General features: G+C 64.0%; 1 protein-coding gene and 1 long non-coding RNA gene across 8 annotated transcripts in view; one reads left to right on the forward strand and one right to left on the reverse strand.

Moving 5' to 3' along the window:
* The first annotated feature begins 397 nt into the window (after window positions 1-397).
* Window positions 398-8,464, forward strand: LOC131819209 (uncharacterized). Of its 3 annotated transcripts, XR_009349090.1 has the most exons (5): window positions 398-674; window positions 1,205-1,367; window positions 1,933-2,091; window positions 2,571-4,220; window positions 4,899-8,464. It is a non-coding gene; the product is annotated as an uncharacterized LOC131819209 (long non-coding RNA). The 3 variants fall into 3 exon arrangements; XR_009349089.1 differs by having other exon boundaries at window positions 540-674; window positions 2,571-8,464; XR_009349091.1 differs by lacking the exon at window positions 398-674 and adding an exon at window positions 803-952 and having other exon boundaries at window positions 2,571-8,464.
* Window positions 2,428-17,790, reverse strand: part of RADIL (Rap associating with DIL domain) — a 65,698-nt gene continuing 50,335 nt past the window's right edge. For 2 of the 5 annotated variants that reach the window (XM_059154023.1, XM_059154024.1), the window contains exons 6-15: window positions 15,733-15,893; window positions 11,419-11,531; window positions 10,267-10,504; window positions 9,382-9,554; window positions 5,758-5,908; window positions 4,640-4,830; window positions 4,174-4,468; window positions 3,395-3,534; window positions 3,023-3,162; window positions 2,428-2,820 (exon numbers count right to left, since the gene is read on the reverse strand). In XM_059154023.1, the coding sequence (XP_059010006.1) occupies window positions 2,526-2,820; window positions 3,023-3,162; window positions 3,395-3,534; window positions 4,174-4,468; window positions 4,640-4,830; window positions 5,758-5,908; window positions 9,382-9,554; window positions 10,267-10,504; window positions 11,419-11,531; window positions 15,733-15,893 (1,897 nt within the window). In that variant the 3' untranslated portion in view covers window positions 2,428-2,525. Of the gene's footprint in view, window positions 2,821-2,841; window positions 3,163-3,394; window positions 3,582-4,173; window positions 4,469-4,639; window positions 4,831-5,757; window positions 5,909-9,381; window positions 9,555-10,266; window positions 10,505-11,418; window positions 11,532-15,732; window positions 15,894-17,790 lie in introns of those variants that run through there. The other 3 variants (XM_059154026.1, XM_059154025.1, XM_059154027.1) reach the window with 3 other exon arrangements.

Below are 17,790 nucleotides of genomic sequence, written 5' to 3' on the forward strand. Positions count from 1 at the left end.
TGCGGCTCTTCTGGCCTGCAGTCTTTTGCCATCTGGAGGAAGGGCAGGGCCAACCCAGCAGGGACCCCCCACCCCAAGCCAGGATCACGCTGGTATTATGCCGAGTGGGGGAGACTAGCCGAGTGTGGAAGCGCAAGAGAGGTGTCGTGGTTCCTCCCCCGACCTCTTTTTTTTTTTTTTTTTTTTTTTTTTTTTTAAAGATTTTATTTATTTATTTGACAGAGAGAGATCACAAGTAGGCAGAGAGGCAGACAGAGAGAGGAGGAAGCAGGCTCCCCACTGAGCAGAGAGCCCGATGCGGGACTCGATCCCAGGACCCTGAGATCATGACCTGAGCCGAAGGCAGCGGCTTAATCCACTGAGCCACCCAGGCGCCCCCCCTTAGTGCCTTCTGCCCCAGTTCCACTGAGCTCAGCTTCCTGCCTTGGACACTAGCTCCCAGGGCCCCTCAGCTCCGCCGGCTGCGCGCAGGCATCCGGGACACCAGGTGGCGCTGGTGCTCCGCGAGCCGCCGGTCTCCCCCGCCCCGCCCGCCCCGCCGCCGCTGGCCCCGCCCCCGGACGCCGGACCGTGCGGACGCCAGAACCGCGCTGCTGCGGCGGGCGGACGCGGTTCGCGGGCCGGACCGAACCGGGCTCCGAGGCCGGTCCCCGAGGACCTCCGGCAGACGACAGGTGACGCGCCCGTGGAGCGGAGCGGTGGGCGTCGGGGCGGAGCGCGCTTGGGGCCCCCTGGTCCTCGCCGGACGGGACAGACCCGGTTCGGCCGCCCCCTGCCCGCCCCGCGCGGCCCGGGCCCGAGGCGGGAAGGCAGGCCGGGGCTGAGGAGATGGTCGGTCCAGAGGGAGCTGCTGGTTTTGCCAGGTCTCAGGGCGTGTTTTCAGCCGGCGCTCGGCCTGCGGCGTTTCCACGTGCTGGAAGTTTGGGTCCCAAAGCGGAGCGCGAACTAGGTGGTGAGCGTGGGTTGGAGAAGACACGTTCCCCCGCTTGTCAGCGAGCCAGGGCCAGTCCAGAGACGCTGCCTTTACGTTTTCTCTGCCTGGCGGACCGCCCTGCTGCCTGAGAGTCTAGACAGAGCTATCGAGTTCAAACCCGGGGAGTTTTCACTCCCTGAGTCTGCAGTCCATGCACTTGCTGCCGCCTGGTGGGGAGCGGGGAGCTGCCCGCTGACCGCGGGCTTTCGTCCCCTGTGCTTTGGCCAACAGGCTGTGGACAGGAGGGACCGGAGCTTGAGACATCCTGGGGAGCTGGGCTTGGCCGCTCACACGTCGGCCGTGTCTGAGAGCATCCCTGGTGGGCGAGTTGGCCTGCGAGGCCGGGAGGACCCCACCTGGAGCTCCGAGTCCCCTGCAGCTGCTCGGAGTGCGGGTGAGGGAGTTGTTCTGGGACCTGAGCGCTGTCCTGGTGTTTCAGGGTGACATTACGGCAGCGTCTGGGAAAGTGGGCGGGAGCTGGGCGCAGTAAACGGTTACTGCCTGGAAGGGGCCTGCTGGGGACTCTGTGCGAGTGTCCCCACTCCCAGGGCTCCAGCCCCTTGGGAACCCAGCTACGGAGGACCCCCATTCAGCTCCTCGGGTTTCTCTCCGGCGCTGAGCCGCCAAGACCAGGAGCTGGGCAGGCCTGCCTTGGGCTGCTGCTGGCCTTTTGGAACTGGCACCCTGGATTTGGGGCTCTAAGCGTTTTCCTTTTGGGTTCAATCACGTGTTTAAAATGAGTTTAAAAAAAAAAAATACATGTGATGTGGCCACGGGCACGCCTCTCCCCCCGCACTCACCAGCGGGCCATGTGGGGCTGCGGGAAGCCTAGTACTCAGGACCAACCTAGTGCTCAGGCTGGCGGGGGGGGGGGGGGGGGGGGGGAGGGGACTCCCTCCCTGATACCCCTCTCCCTGTGAGGGGTGTGTCAGCAGCTGACAGGGCCCCTATTCCTCCAGGTCTCTGTTCCTCTCCAAGAAGATGACTCTGGCCCCGAGCCCAGCCCTGAGCTCCCTGCTACGGCCACTGCTGCCCAGCCTGCTGAACACGCCTGGCGCAGGTGTCCAAGCCCTGCTGTCGCCGCGACCCCCACCACAGCCAGCCACCTGGTGGACCAGGTGAGTCTCCTGCTGGGGTGAGGGGAGGGTGACCTGGGGGACGCTGGCCCGGCCGCAGATTACCAGCTGGTATTAGGGCCCAGTCATGGCTGTGGTGAGGGAGAGGAGGCCCAGGTGCCCCCAGTGGGGTAAGGGCTCGAGCTACTGCCTGGCGGGGGTTGGGGCAGGCGGTTCTAGACCGTCTTTGAGCTATGCTGACTGTGTGCTGAGCAGGAGCTCCGTGCTTCAGGGTGGGGGCGGGGGGCAGAGGTAAGACCCCACCGGCAGCACTGGGACCCTGTGTCCTCCTGGGGAGCCCGGCGCCGCGCCCACCTTCATTCCACACACGGCCAGCCCTTCAGAATACGAAAGATAGTTTATTGAATCTGTACATTTCCATTAAAATCTTTATACATAAAAGCTCTGTAACAAACATCACAACTTAGTGTTCTCTGTCATATAAATAAAATATACACTAAGATGTACGTCTTCCACAACAGGGAACACGGGAACAGCACGGCAGGAGGTGGCCGTCGCCCTAGGAGGGCGGTGTGCGGAAGCGGATCTTCTTGGCTGTTTCCACGTCGGACTTGGCAACCAAAAACCGCATCTTCTTGCCCCCATTTCGGATCAGGTCCACGGCTCTGAAACCCAGCGCAGGGGGAGGAGGAGGGAGCCAGGCTCGCGTTGTGGGGACTCCCCGCAGGCCCAGCCTTGGGGTGGGTGAGGCACGCAGGGCTTTGGGGGAACCTGGGATAGGGACCCACTCTGTCACCCTGCTGTGACACACCCCCTCAAGGGGCCCCCCGGTGGGGCTGCGGTGTGCTCAGAGGTTGAAGGAGCCGGCTGAGCGCTGCACCTCTGCTCCCTCACACCCAGCACAGGGTCAGGATGGGACCTGCTCATGGGCCAGGGGCTCCCCTGATGGCTGCAGCACGAGGGCGGGGGGTACCTCAGGTAGCTGACACCCGCCAGGCTGCTGCCGTTCACCTCCAGGATGCGGTCTCCCAGGGACAGGCGGCCATCTGAAGCTGCGGGACTGCCCGGGAGCAGGGTCTGGATGTAGAGCCCGGGGGCGCCCAGCGGCGTGTGCTGGGGGAGAAGTGGCGGCCTCAGGCTTCTGTGCGCCTGGGCCCGGCTCCCTCACGAGCTCTGCCACAGGGCTGCGAGGACAGCGCCAGACACTGTCACGTCCCCTGCAGGCCCTTCCCTCCTCTCAGATGCCTGCAAGCCACCCGCTGCACTCCTAGCCCTGCTCCCGACCTTCCCCACGAGCTGGGGGCCGGAGAGGGCCCGGCCCAGTGGAGCCCAGAGGGCCACTCACCAGCCCGTCGATCAGGCCCATCCCCAACCCGGAGGGGCCCCGCTCCAGCTCCACAACGAAGACGTAGCAGAAATCCTCTGTGCTGGAGCTGCGGCTGGAAGGGGCTGCAGGGGGCTCGTCCGCGGGACCCACGCTGTCCCCTGCGTGGGCAAGGAGCAGGGGGCTCTGTCTGCACTGCTGTGGTGTCCTGTTCCTGTCCCCAGGAAGGGTGCTCATTGTGTTCTAGCAAGTCCCCAACTACTGTCAGGGTAAGGGGGTCACACCCCTGTGTGTTTGGAAGAGGCACCTCCACCACCACCCCCCCCCCACCGTGGCGGGCATTTCCAGGGGCTGAACGGGGGCCTCTGCCCAGGCTCATTCTGAGACCCTGCTTCTTCCCTCTGCACCTCTAAGTGCTGACTCCACCTCTGTCCACCCCCCCGTCTGACCCAGCCCCCCAGCCCAGCACCAGAGCCCCGAGCCAGCCTGCCCCCTTCTTGAGCTGGAGCCACCCGGAAAGACCTGTGGAGGTGGCCCCAGCACTCAGATCTCCAGGAGCCCGGCTGGCGCTGCCATGGCCTGGAGACCCCCATTCCTCCCGGCCTCCCTCTATCCCCAGGGTAGCAACTTACTCCCACAGATGGCTCTGCATGGCCCAGCCGCCCTCTGGCATCCTGGGCAGGCACTGCGAGCCCCAGGCGGATGTACCACCAGGACCTCACGGTGGCATGACTCCCAAGGGGCTCTGCCAGGTGGCCACAGGGCTGGGGTGCGAGCATGAGCCCGGGGACACGTCTCACCTCCTGGAGCTGCGTTCCTCCTCCCTTCCAGGAGCACTTTCCCACAGGTGCCTCTAGGCTCGGGCCAGTCCGGGCCAGTGGGCTCGAGGCTGAGTGGGGTGCTGGGAGGCGTGAGTAGGCACGAGGAGTCTATGTGCAGGGGGCCAGCCTGGGGGCCCCCGCGGCTCTGCCTTCCTGAAAGGCCCCCAGCACGGGGAGCCCCCGCAGAAGCCAGAGTGCGCCCCTGGCCAGCTTCACGGGCTCCCCTGCAAACTAGTGGGCCGCTCTGGCCCTCAGAGGTGGTGTGGTGCGGGCCCTGGGCGGCAAGGGGAGAAAGAACTCAGGGACGTGGCGGCCGGGCGTGGTGGGAGAACTAGAGGGGCTCCGGGCACTCCCAGGGGCAGCAGCAGCCAGGCCCTGAGCTGGCTGCCCCCGGCCACCCTGCTCTCCGAGTCTGCGCCCCCCCCCCCCCAGCTATACCCGGTACCTCGAGGCCCCCTGACTGGGAAGACCCCCCACTGGGGCTGGGCTTGCTACGCAGACTCCACAGGAAGTGGCGGATGTAGAGAAGGTGCTGGTAGATGCTGTCGTCCAGGCAGTCGGCCTCCAAGTCCACCTGGAAGCCCTCGCTCGGCAGCACAATGGGTGGGGGGTTTTCATAGGACTCCAGGACCTCCTCTGTTGGGGGGAGGGGCAGGGGATGGCATGACAGGCCCAGCAAGACCAGACTTCCTGTTCCTCCCCAGGTGTGCCAGCCACCCCTACCCCATACCATCAGGACTGGGGACGCGGCCGTGGGGCATCCGGGCAAAGGCAACCTGCCCAGACCAGCGCTCCGCCATCTGTGTCCGGTGACCCGCAAGGGCAAAGCTCGAGCTGCCGGCTGGAACCTCTGCCCACAGTGGGCCCCTAACACTTCCCCTCCGGGCACCGCCCCCCCCCCCCACTGCCCCTGTCCACTGTGACCTGCATGTGGCCCTGGAACTCAGACAGTGGGGGGCATGTCTGCCCTAAAACAGACCCACCCCATGAGGGCCTCCAGCAGAGCACCCCCACGTCGCAGGCCTCCAAAGTGAGGAGCCCACAGTCCTGCTCAGAGCAGTAGCTCTGTCCAGGCTGAGCCCCTGGGGGACAGGGACACAGTTTCCAACTATAGTTTCTACGTCCTTGTAACTTCTGTGTGTCATAGTATATCATGCAGCGGAGAGATGTGTCCCTAGTTGTGAGAGACACACAGGCCCACGTGGGCCATATGTGCGCACGCACGTGGCAAGCACACTGTCTCCACGCACAGACCCTGCTCTCCTCTTGGTCGGCTATGCCCCAAGCAAGGCCACAGCCTCGGGCCCCTCAGTGGGTAGGACCCAGCCGGACCCGGAGGTTGGATCTAGGTCATGGCCTGTGGGCTCTGACTACCCCCACCCCACTCTGTGAGGGTCTCCAGGTCCCCAGGTGGGGGACAGGGCAGGGTGTTCCCAGAGGAAGATGGCCCAGGATGAAGGTCCCCAAGGCTCTGCAGGCTCCCGCAGGAAGTCCCCCAGGGAGCTCCTTTTGCCCCATCACGGCGCACAGGGGCCTCCAGTTCATGGCCTAGAGGCGGCTCACCTGACTTGAAGGCTTCGGGGCTGTCCTGGGCGCCTGGCTCCCAGGCACTCATGGGGCCCACGGCCGAGGCCAGCTGGTACTGGGTCAGCAGCCGGTGCAGCTGCGCGGGGCTCAGGGTGGGGAAGGCGGCCCGCAGGTTTGCCCAGCTCATCTGTGCGACAAGCAGAAGCTCGTGATCAAAGGCTCCCGGATGGCACTGCCACACCCCCAAGAGGGGTGTCCTAGGCACTCTGGGGGCAGGGGCAGAGGACCTGGGCTGCCTGGCCCCATGCTCCCAGCTCACTCACGCGGGCCTTGGTGCTCCTGGGGGCTGGTGAGGTCACTGAGGGGCCCAGGGGGCAGCCAGCAAGCACCCCACCCAGGGCTCTGTCTACTGACTATGCCCACCACCACGGCACCCACCCCCAGGGCTGAGAAGGGAGGGAAAGAGTCCCCGGGATTTGAAAAGCAGGACTCCTGCTTTACAGCACATCAGAGACCTGACCCACCAGGCTGAAAGGAAAGCATAAACACAAAGCCTCCTACCACCTGGGACCCCCAAGATTGGCTCTGTGGGCACAGGACAGGGAGGCTCCCTCAAGTGGGACCAGCAGCCCAAGCTGTGCGGAAGAAGGTGAACTTGTGCATGAAATCCAACCGCCTACACCGTCCCCTGCAACCCTGGTCTCCACTGGCCAGGGACGCCCCTCTCTGGTTTTCTGGGTCCATCTCTCCTCTGCGGGTGAATCCGCTTCTCTGTGACATTGTCACTCATGACTGCTGTTGGAGGCGCTGGCCCAACTCATGCCCTCTGGGGCCCCCAACCTCTGACTTGGCTCTTGAAAGTCAGAAAGCACCCTGATGGCTCATCTCCAGGATGTGTCCTTATTTTTCCAGAAAGTTCACAGGCTTCTCATGGCCGTGTCCCGATGGTGCGGCGCTCAGCCCTCTGCAAGTCTGCTCCCCCTTCAAGCTCTTGGCTCCTGGCAGCGCGCTCTGGAATCTCAGGGAAACGGGGAGGGGGGGCGGTATTGGTCCCCCCCATGCCGCAGCAGCCACCTCCCCTGCTCTTTCCTGATTCAGTGTTTGGAGCCTGGGCCTCGCCGGCGGGTCCTCCTCTCTTCCCTGCCTTTACTCTGCTTCTCTCTCTTCTGGGTTTACTGCCAAGAGGCTGGGGCTGTGGGTAGCCAGTGCCTTCGCTGGACGGACAACCGTGTCCTGAGGCTACCTTGTTGGGGTGCAGGGCAGCCTCTGGGAGCTGCCCCCTTGCCGCCCAGCTCAGGACGGCCTCTCCTGGCCCGAGGCGGTGCCTTTGGGTTTGCTCAGTTCCTAGAATCCCAGCTTTCCTCCCGTGGCCGTGCGGCATCCAGGGCTGGTGTCAGCACGGGCCCAGTACACTCCGTGTCCTTACCTGAGTTCAGGGACACTTTCTGGGTGACTTCCTGGACTCTGTCTCCCGATCTTGCCACTGAGTCCTTCCTCTCTGCGGTCATGGTTTTAGTTTCCAAGAATCCTTTAGGTTCTTTTATAAAGTCCTGTTATTTTACCGACACTAAGGTCTTCTCTTTATGAAGATGATTTTTTAAGTTTCTTCTCCCTGAAGTCTGTTTCAGGGAATGGTGAACTGTGGCCTGAAGCCTATATTTATAGGGCCCTCAAGCTAAAAATGGTTTTCAGATTTTTATAAAAGCATTAAAACAACAACAAGGAACCTGGGATGGCCAACTTCTCCATGGCTCATGAAGGCTGAAATATGGACCACGCAGCCATTCACAGACAATCTGCCAACCTGATCCGTGTCCCCCACCCCCTCTCCCCACATCCGTCTCGTGTCGGAACCCACTCCCTCCCGTTCACAGAGAGGGTGCCGAGTCTGCCCGGCCGGCTCACGGTGGGACGCAGGTCTGCTCCCCTCAGGCTGTCACCAACCACCCAGCACTGCCAGGCCAGCCTGTGCCAAGGGTAGGGCACAGGCCCCCACCGAGCAGGCAGCAGTCGTGCCTGCAGCACTCAGAAGCTCCCTGGCCCCCAGGAAGCCTCCTTGCCGTCTGCGCTCTAGAACTCAGCCCGGGCGCCTGGCCGGGTGGGAAGGGGCAGTAGGACCCGGCGCCACTGCTTTGTCCTCTTCCTGTGCGTCTCGCATTGACCAGGGTGGCTGGGCGCGGAGTGGGGCGCTGGTGGCCCGGTGACCTCCGTGCGCGCATCTGTGATGTCTGGGCCGCAGCCCCTGTAGCAGGGCAGCCACGGCAAACTCGCCCATTCCTGTGAGCAGTTTCAAATGTTTTCCACAGTTTGACAAAGACGCAGTCATCACTATCCGTCAACGTCCGTGCTGAAGATGTCCCCTTCTCGGTTTCCACACTGGCTGTTGGTGACCTCCCACTTCCTTCCGCTCTTCAGAGAGCCGCTCCTGGCCTGTTGCTCCTCTGCTCTCTTCACACTGCTGGGTTTGGCTGCTCCCGGGCCAGGACCTTCCCTCTCGGGCCGGTTCTCTCCACATTCTCGGGCCTTTTCCGCAGCTCAGACGGTCACCCGCCTGCTAGCTTGGCGCGTCGCATCTCCTCTGTGTTCTTTCTCCCTGGGGACTCGTGCCACCGAGAAGCCAACCAGATGCCCAGGTTCCATCCGTGATCTGCACCCACACGTCCTGTTTCTGAATTTCCTCTGGTGAACCCATGTGTTACTTTAAGAATAAAACAATCCCGGAATTCAACATTTTGACACCTGAGCAGGGTCTAGGCTCCAGCATGTGGGGGGCTGTACCCGCTGAGCGATCCAGGGCCGTGGGGCCCCGGGGTGGCCAGCACGAGGCTGAGGTCGCTGTGCGGGCAGCTGGTCACACCCCGTGGGTGCGCAGTCAGCCAGCAGCTACCGCCATTACTTAGAGCACCAGTGACCCAAAAGCACGTGAGACCTTCTGTGTGGTGACCCTCAGGCTGAGACGGAGGCTCAGACTTGACACCAGACGGGCAGGTCTGTGATCCCCGCAGGGGTGTCCTGGTGGCTATACCCAAGGTGCCCATGGTCCCGACGCTCCCAGCGGTGCCAGCCATGCGCACCTCTCCCCATGGTCCCTGCGGCACTACTGCCAGGCGGGAAAGGGACACCACTGGTTCGCTTTCATGGATCATCCGTGACCACTGTCAGGTAGCTACCAGGGGGGTGGGGGTGGGGGTGTCCTAGCTTCCTGTCATGCCTCCGACAAGTGACCACACACAGTTCCGGGGGCCAGACGTCCCCAGATATGGGGCCGAAGCCAAGGAGCCAGCACGGCTCGTCCTCCTTGCACACGTGGGCCGTCCGAATCCGGCTGAGGCCCATGCCCAGCTTCTGGAGGCCACCATGGCCCACAGTCCCTCTGCAGAGCCAGCTGGGCCATCGAGCCCCTCCTCCCGTCCTTTCTCGGACCCAGGCTTCTGCCTCCCTCTTCCGCTTCTAAGCGTCACGTGCTTAGACGGGGCCCAGTGGACAAGCAAAGGAGGCCCCCATCCCGGGGCCCCTGACCTTCATCACACGCGCAGAGTCCCGGCTGTGTGGAGTCAGACGGTGCGGGGCACAGCTGTGGGATAGAAGCCTTCTGCAAGCTCTCGGGGCCCCGGAAGCCAGGGCCGTGACCCTCGCCCGATCTGTCTGGTGCCCCCCTACCTGGATGAGCTGTGCGCGGGGCGTGGCCAGCAAGTTGAGTGTGCAGGAAAGCTTCCGGAAGAAGCGCTCCCCGGCCTCCCCATGGCCAGCACTCCGCATCCACTCCAGGAGCTGCTGCAGGCGGGCACAGGCCTGGACACCGCGGGGCCAGTGGAAGCAGCTCAGAGAGGGGCCTGGAGCCGGGACACAAGGTCACACCTGATGCCCAGCAGCCCCTCCTGGGTGGCGGGTACCGGCCTCCCCAACACCTGTCCTCCCTGATGGCAAAGCCTCTGAGAACAGGCCTGATAACCGTACACAGGTTTCCAAGGCCCCTAGCCTGCTTCTGAACCCTTCTCTGGGAGGGAGGGCTGGAACACCCACAGAATCCCAAATGCAACCATCGCACCTACAGCCAAGGACCCCTGCTCCCACCCAGATCCTGCCCGTGGACCCCGACCAGCCCAGGAAGGTCACGCTCATAATATGTGCCATGGGTCTGCAGCACGGCATGGTCACGTTCCTGTGTCCCAGTGGGGCCCCCTGGCTGGAAGGAACTGGCACCCCAAGCCCCTGGCAGGGAGGAGAGCCAGGGATGCAGAGGCCACGCCCCTTCTCTGAGCCTGTCCCTCCTTGCTCCCCGCCTGGGCTGTGTGGAGATAAAAGGAACAGAAAAGGCCTGTGCAGACCCCACCCCTACCCTGGGGCCGCTCTGCAGACCCTGCCAGACAGTACTGCTCCTGGAGGACCTGCTCTGCCGCAGAAGCTGCTCTCCTGGGCCTCAACCTGCCACCTGGACCCCCAAGCAGTGAGATGCCTCAGCACCCCCAGTGCCTGCGAGCACCCGCTTGGCTTCTCCCGCAGCAGGGGTAGGGGTCCCCAGCCACCCCCCCACCCGGCCCTCACCCTTGTCCAGGAGCTGGTTGAAGAGCAGAGTGCTGGAGAAGAAAAAGAGGTAGGCCAGCACCTGCGAGGCGATCTCGGGGTGCACCCGGAACTGCCGCAGGAGGTCCATGGTGGCCTGGTACACGGACACGACATGGCGCAGTTCCTCAGGCAGCTGGGGGGCAGAGCACCAGCTCTCCCGGCGCTCCGTCTGGAAAGGAGGGCACTCCAGCAGGGCCGGGAGGCAGACGTACAGGGACTGGGGGCGAGAGGGAAACACCAGCTGCACACAAGGCCCTGCCTGGGCCTAGTGCATGTCCTGCCAGACAGGCCCCAGCTGCCTAGGGCCAGCCCCGGGGAAAGGTGCAGAGGACACCCGGAGGGGCAGAGAGCCTGGCCAAAGGGCTGCCAGAGACGTCCCACAGGTCTGGGGGGGGGGGGGAGGGGGACTGTGCCCCTGTTTTAGCAGACAGAAGAGTGGCCAGCGGGCAGCCAGCTGGTCTCTTGGGACCACACCCCTGGTACTGGCGCACCCCTCCTGCAGAGCCAAGCCAGGCACGGCAGCCTGGGGCCCAAGGCAGCAGCCCTGGCGGAAGGCCGGGGGGACGGCAGGCACCCACACTCGTCTCGGGGGTAACAGGGCAGCATCGGCTGCTCCCCAGAAACAAGGTGAACGCACACCTCCCTGGGGAGTCCTTGCTGCCCCCACCCCTCAAGGTGATCCTGGGACAACAGGTCAAGGGCCACGTGCATCCCCACTCGGACCCCTGGGCACATGGACTGGGGGCTTCTCCCCATTTGCCCGAGACACTGAGGCTGTGTCCTCCTCAACACCGGGCTCCGCGCAGCTGGGAGCAACTGAGCACAGGGCTGCCCAACTCAACCGTCTCAACCCCATCAGTTCTCCGAGCACTGCTCCAGCCCTCCAGCACCACGGGCCCTGCACAGCCGCCCGCCTCCAGGACAAGGGCGATGCGAGCAGGAGGTTGAGGAGCTGGGAGCCGGCCCTCGAGGGCACATAGGCAGCCATTAGAGCCCCAAATCCTCGAGCAGTGGCGGGACGAGAACCCGTCTTCTTCCAGGTGTCCCACCCCCAGCCCGGGTGGGGGCGCCACGAGGAGCACCCCCCGCCACGTGGGAGTGAGCCAGCCGCGAGCCAGCCGCGCGCCGCACCTTGGAGACGTAGTACACGCACTGCTGGAAGGCGTGCAGAATGACCTCCTCCAGCGCCGCCATGGCCTCCTCGCTGGCCGTCAGTGCGCAGGAGAACAGCGACTCCCTGGAGCCTATGGGGAGACGGCAGCACACAGTCACCCCTGGAGGGCGCAGGCCACGTCCCCATCTGGGGTTTGGGGCCGCAAGAACCAAAGAGACCCAGCCCGGCCGGCTGCCCCCCAGCCCGGCTGCCGCGCCTTCCCAGGGCCCTGTACTCCCAGGCCCAGCGATGCCAAAGCCACAAGAGGTGCATCCGCGGCTCGTTAGTGAACAGACTCTGGACACGTTTTCTGCTGGAACCAGCAGCCCCAGCAAGAGCAGATTCTGACCCAGGTCCCCTGCAGCCACTTCCTACTCCGCACACAGGTCAAAGGCACACCAGCCAGAGCTCTGAAGGAGACCGTCACTCCCCAGAACCGTGATGTTTCCGAGAAGAGAGAAACCAAACAGCCTACGTGCCCCATTCTCCTCCCGGCACGCGGGAGAGAATGCTCGGGATCTCCACAGCCCCACGGAGGGGGGCGGCCTCGTCTCCATGCGTGTCCCCCAGAACCACAGGCCCAGGGGCATCCACCTCCCCCATCGGGCTGGAGCTGAGCCTGGGCGGCTGGCAGGGAGGCTGCCCAGCAGGGTGACGGGGTGCCTGTGGATGCCTGGTGATTCCTTCCTTCTGGGAGGGGTTTCTGCAAAGGCAAGAAGCCTGGGGATGGGAGGGGGGAAGGGAATGTCCTGAAGGGCCCCCCCCCACCGACACGGGAGACTCGCAGCGCCCCAGCAGCGCTCAGCCGGAGTGCCCACGGCCCGGTCTCCCGCCCTCTCAGCAACTTGCTTCACCGCGGAGCTGCGGGAAGGCAGCTGGGACGCGTGTGTCCCGCAGAGACAGGTGCTGCTCATTTGCTACGGCCTTTTCATTCCCACGCAGCGCAGGTCCCACCGTCTCGGGCTCTCCTCCCAGGGCTGGGGAGGGGCTCCAGGAGCACAGAATGGAAACAGAGCTGCGCGCCCTCGCCCCACTGCAACATCTGGATGCACCACTGTTCGAGGCACTTCTCTTTGCAGGTCTCAGGTCTCTCTTGCCCCTGGGCCCACAGACCACCCGCGAAGGGCTCACTCCCCTGGAACCCGCCAGAGGCCTGCCCCACCTGCCCAGGGTCCTCCCCTGAACCCGGCTATGGAGTCGCACTTGGGACTGACCCTGATAGGGTCTCGCTGCTCCCGGCAGCCCCACTGGTTTTCAGAGGAGAGGTAAATCAGGCAACTTTGGGGGTCCCATGGCTTGGGGGAGCAAGAGGCTCTTACTAGGCTGCTGGACTGTAGCAACCCCAGGCTTACAGAAGCACGCAAGGTGCCCACTGCTGACCACGGTCCCTGTAGATCAAACATGACCCCCGGCCGACCGAAGCCAGCAAGACCCGGACCAAGAAACCAGTTCCGAACCCTCTCCCTAGAGCGGGGCCCAGACCAGGGGACCTCCTAGGCAGCCACCTTGTCTGAGAAAGCCCACCTCTACCCCCAGCATGGGCATGAGGGCTCTGGCAGAGGAGGGACGGCAGATAGAGGAGGCCAGGACTCTGCGGAGCACAGCCATGGGAAGGCTCCCGGCAGATGCCGCATGGGTCTCTCTGATGCCACGGGAAAACCAGCTGAAACACTTGCTCCTGTGGTGCAGGCTCTGCTGGGTTGCTCCCAGATACAGGATCCCTGTGCTCAGTTTCCGACCAAGCTGACACTCACACAAGCCCTTAGGGGGTCAGGGGCCTCTACTGGAGGCCCCCAGATCCACAATGGCTAAGGCAAAGCCACAAAGGTACCCAAAGAGCTCTCCGTGGATAAAATGCCCCCAACCCCTGCTGGGCCCACCTCCCGGCTGCCTGTGGGAGGGAGGCGTCCTGGGTAAGAGCTTGGAACAACCGAGATTGTTTGCGGAACGCAAAGGCGATTTTCCAGTATTCAGGACGTGACATCTGTTTTCAGAATTCTTCCCACAGAAATTTCCTGCTGAAGGTCAGGAGGCCGAGAGGCGACTCTAACCTGGCCTCTGGCCTCTGCTGATGTGATGTTTCCTCCAAGCTCTCCAGCGCCTGCCCCACACAGGACACAGTTTGTGGGACGCCCGGGTCCTGCCACAGCTTCCCTGGCCCACGCACTCCCCAGGGTGGACAGAGGCGGGGCCCCCGACACGCAGCAGCTCTCGCCCAGCATCAGCCAGCCTAAGCAACCTCCAGGGCCAGACCAAAAATAACTCCCTCCAAGAGCAAAGGCAGCAGCTACGGAAGCGGAGCCCCCACCAGCTCCAAGTAGCCCGTTTAACGTAGCCAGATGCGGGGTCCCTGTGCTCGGGCAGCAGGCCTGACGGGACCCAAAGACCACAGCCTCTCCGCAGAGCATGTGAAACCAGGGCAGACGAGATGCGGCCGCGGGACTCACCCACCAACACTGTGCCCAGAAGCCACGGCGGGAGCACGTCTCCCCGCTCACTCTGCTGCGGCCAGAATGGGGGGGACTCGCTGTCAACAGCCCCAAACTCAGAAGGGCCACAGGCGCTTGGAGACCAGCCAGAGGCCCAGTGCTCCCCGGCCAGCGCCATGTCCAGAAGAGGGGCCCCTCCGCTTGGAACCACTGGAGGCCCCAAGGAGACCGGCTTCGGAGGAGGGAGGCCCGAGGTTCTGGAAGCACCACACTCGGGACAGCCCAGTGCCCTGGCTTTGGAGACGCACAGGGAAGGCCGTTTATGTCATATTCGGGGGGAAAAAACAGGTAACGGGCTGCTTCAGGCCCAGACCTTGGGACAGAGCACACAGCAGCCTGTCCTGCGAGGTCTCACTGGACGCCTTGCACAACGTTCACCCAAGGATAACAGGGATGGGGGCAATAGGTCAGCAGGCCTGAATGCCCACTGGGACACAGAAGGTTCCAGTATGTCCCTCGATATGTCCCCAGAAGCCCTAATTCCCAGGCCCCAGAAGCCCAAGGAAGCTCCCAATGTCCCTTTCACTGTGAGGTGGGGGATAAGAAAGCACAAAGAAGCCATGGCTGACGAGAAGGGACCCAGACACAGCGGCTGGCTCTGCGTCCCGACACGTCCCCACCAGGCCTCCTCCACTGGCTCCACGTGGCCCAGCATCGGCCCAGCTGGCCCTCCAGTCCACCCATCTGCAGAGCTCCCAGGCAGCTAAGCCAGCACACAGTAGGAGCCTGACCTGTGCAGACCACTGCTCCTCACTGTCAGCCACCAGGAGCCCCTCAGCTCTGGGAATCTAGCCCCTTCTGGGGGCTCAGCAGGGTCCCACACCACTGGATCAGGTCCAGGGCCCCGGGCTATCTGCTTGGGGTTCTCCCACATGGAGCCCACGGCCACCCCCTGGGAGACACAGCTAAGCACACAGACACCTAGCTGCGTCTGGCAGACTGAGTCCACGGGGGAGCCTTGGCCAGGCCCGGCCTGCCTGCCTGGCTTCCCTCCCAGCTCTGGGGGGAGCAGGGGGTGAGGGGGGGCAGCCTTCAGGGGCAGGGCCGCTGACCACGCCTGCCCAGGACCCCCCCACCAGAGGGACCGAGGTGGGTGAGCGGCTCTGGTTTTGTCACAGGAGTGAGGGAGCTGGATGAAAACCAGGCTCACCCACCGAAGGCTGTGGCCCCGGCCCCTGGAGCCACCCCACCCTCCTTTCCCGCTCGTTCCTGGGGCCACGAGGCAGACACGAGGCAACTTAAGTCCCAGCCAGCCTCAGGGCCCTGCCGCAGCCACCCTCTTCTGGAAGCCCCACCCTCTTCTGGAAGCCCCACCCTCTTCTGGAAGCCCCACCCTCTTCTGGAAACCCCACCCTCTTCTGGAAGCCCCACCCTCTTCTGGAAGCCCCACCTCCGGCTGCCCCAGGCAGTCTCTCCCGCTGCTGCCATCTCAGGTTCTGCGGGCGCATCCCCTGCCACAGAGACCCCGAAGCCATCCAGCCCCCGGGGGGCACCGTGTCTCCTCTCAGAAACCCCGGAGCCCGCAGTAAGGGAGAGCCCGGGGCCGAGGCACCACGTGCTTTCTACCAGCCTCCAAGGCGACACGCGGCGGAAGACACTGAGTGCGTGACGCGACGGGGAACGAGAGGCTGGGTCTGTCTGACCGCCAGGGTCACCCCCTTCAGAGGGACCCCGACACAGCGCCACCTCCCTTGGTTTGAGCGGCAGACTCCAGCCTGGGATGAAGAGGGGCCGGGCCACTGCCCCCCCACCCCGGGCACCCCCACCCCGTCCCCCCACTCGCCCTGGAGCGGCAGCCTGCACCTGTGACGTCCAGCTCCTCCTCCAGACTCTGCATGTAGAGCGGGCACTTCTGCTGAATGAAATAGAGCAGCTCCACCGAGTTGGACATCCAGAAGAGAATGTGCTGCAGGTCCGGGACCAGGCCCGCCATGGGGAAGCTGGCCAGGGAGAGGGGCTCCTGGCTGCCGAGACAGAGGACCCAGAGTTAGTCCTGGAGGGGCCCCCCGGAAGGGAGGCCGGATCAGCACTGTGCACACAAGGACGTTCGTTCCAACGGGACACCAGTGGGACCCCAGCAAAACCACCGCGGCCGGGCTGGGACAGGGGGTAAACAGACAAGCCGCGGGACACGTGGGCTGGAGATGCACGCCCTCCAGAGGGTGCAGGAAGGGCCACCAGGGGCCACAGCCCTCGGGAAAGGATTCTTGTAAACTCTTCTAGCATCTTCTCTTCTGGGACTGAGACGAGGAGGGAGCGTGGCAGAGCGCGTGGGTGTGTACGGGAGGGGGCGGCTGGTGGGCAGGAGCAGCAGCCCGAGAGTCAGGCTGTCACTGACGCTAAACCAACAACAAACGAACTGCTGTGGGAGGCGTGCGGGCGGGATTAGCTAAAACCTTCTGGACGTAGCTGGAAGACAGTGTGGAGACTCCGTGGGTCTCAGTTGGTCTCAAGGCCCTAAGAGTGCGTCACCGGGAGACTTAGGGTTAACAGTCAGGAAACCAGAAGCTGCCCAATTTGGGCCTGGCGCTGCCCACACACGCTCTTCACACGGACTCTCCTGCTAGGGCTGCACGTGTCACTGCAGCTGATTAAATCAGAAAGCTTCCAGGCACTGGACACAGGGCTGGAATCTTCCCGCCCCTCGGATGCCCACTACAAGCCTGGGCGACAGCCAGCTCGGGCTGGAGGTAGCCCTGGGGGCACTCCTCCCTCCTGAGCCGGCACCTTGAGACTCCATGCTCCCTTTCTGGGGGATGATGGCGACATCAGGGCCACCTCTCTCCCGGGTCCAGGGGGTCTGGCCAAGCCCAGACCCACCACAGGCCCCTCTCCTCGCCTCTGGTCTCCTGTGCACCAGCCCCTGGGATCCAGGACCTTGTGACTGTGGCAGGAAGCCCCCAGTACTGTCCTGAGCCACTCTCCGGAAGTCCGGGGGGGAGACGGCGAGGCCGTGCCGAGCTCTGGGGTTTCCTCGACTGCAAGTGTCAAGGGCCAGTCTCTCTGGGCCTGATGTCCTGTCCTGTCGCACCCACTCAGCAGAGGCAGGTCAGCAGGCTGCGCTGTGGTAGCCTCTGAGGATGCCCAAGCCTGGTGGCTGCAGGGCCAGGACACGGTCCCCGGGGCCAGCGTGACTGCATCCAAGGACTCACTCTTCTGACAGATGAGCACGGATCTGTTGAGCAGCAAACCACACAGATGTGACTCAGGTCTGTCTGCGAGGGACAGCGCCCTGGGTGCCCAGTGGTGCAAGTGACCCCACGCCAGAACAGCAACTCTGCGGGCAGACCCAGAGGGGCAGACCAGGCAAGTGGCATCTGCGAGGACAGTGCTGTCCCCAGGCCCGGCCAGGGGACATCATAGCAGCTCAGGGACTTCCTGTCGTTCATGATGGTCACAGCCAGCGTCACGGTAGTCGGCTTGTGAGGCAGCCCCCGTGGGCCCAGGTGGGGACCTCAGGCTCCCATGTATACGTTCTCTCGTGCCTGCAGTTTCGTTGCTCTGACGTAGCTTCGCTCGTGTCACCACGGTGTGACCGCTCTCTCTGCCCTGCTCCCCGCGAGGGAAGGCAGTGGCTTTGGGCCGGGTGTCCCTGCTCTCACTGCTAGGTAGGTCTGTGGCTGCCACCCCCTGCTCGTCTTCCAGAGCCCTGACTGCTGCGGGTCAGTAAGAAAGGATCGGAGCTGAATTCCATTGTGTTTCCCACATCCATGGCCCTTCTCAATTTCACCCAGAACTCAAAGGGACAGACAGGCCTCTCCTGACAAGTCAACCACCAGGTATGGCCAAGTGGCGTTTTGGAGTCGAATCGCAGCACACCTGCCCCTGCAGGCCACACGCAGCAGTGCACGAACTCGGGGG

This window comes from Mustela lutreola, chromosome 17, assembly GCF_030435805.1.
Source record: "Mustela lutreola isolate mMusLut2 chromosome 17, mMusLut2.pri, whole genome shotgun sequence".
Taxonomy (NCBI): domain Eukaryota; kingdom Metazoa; phylum Chordata; class Mammalia; order Carnivora; family Mustelidae; genus Mustela; species Mustela lutreola.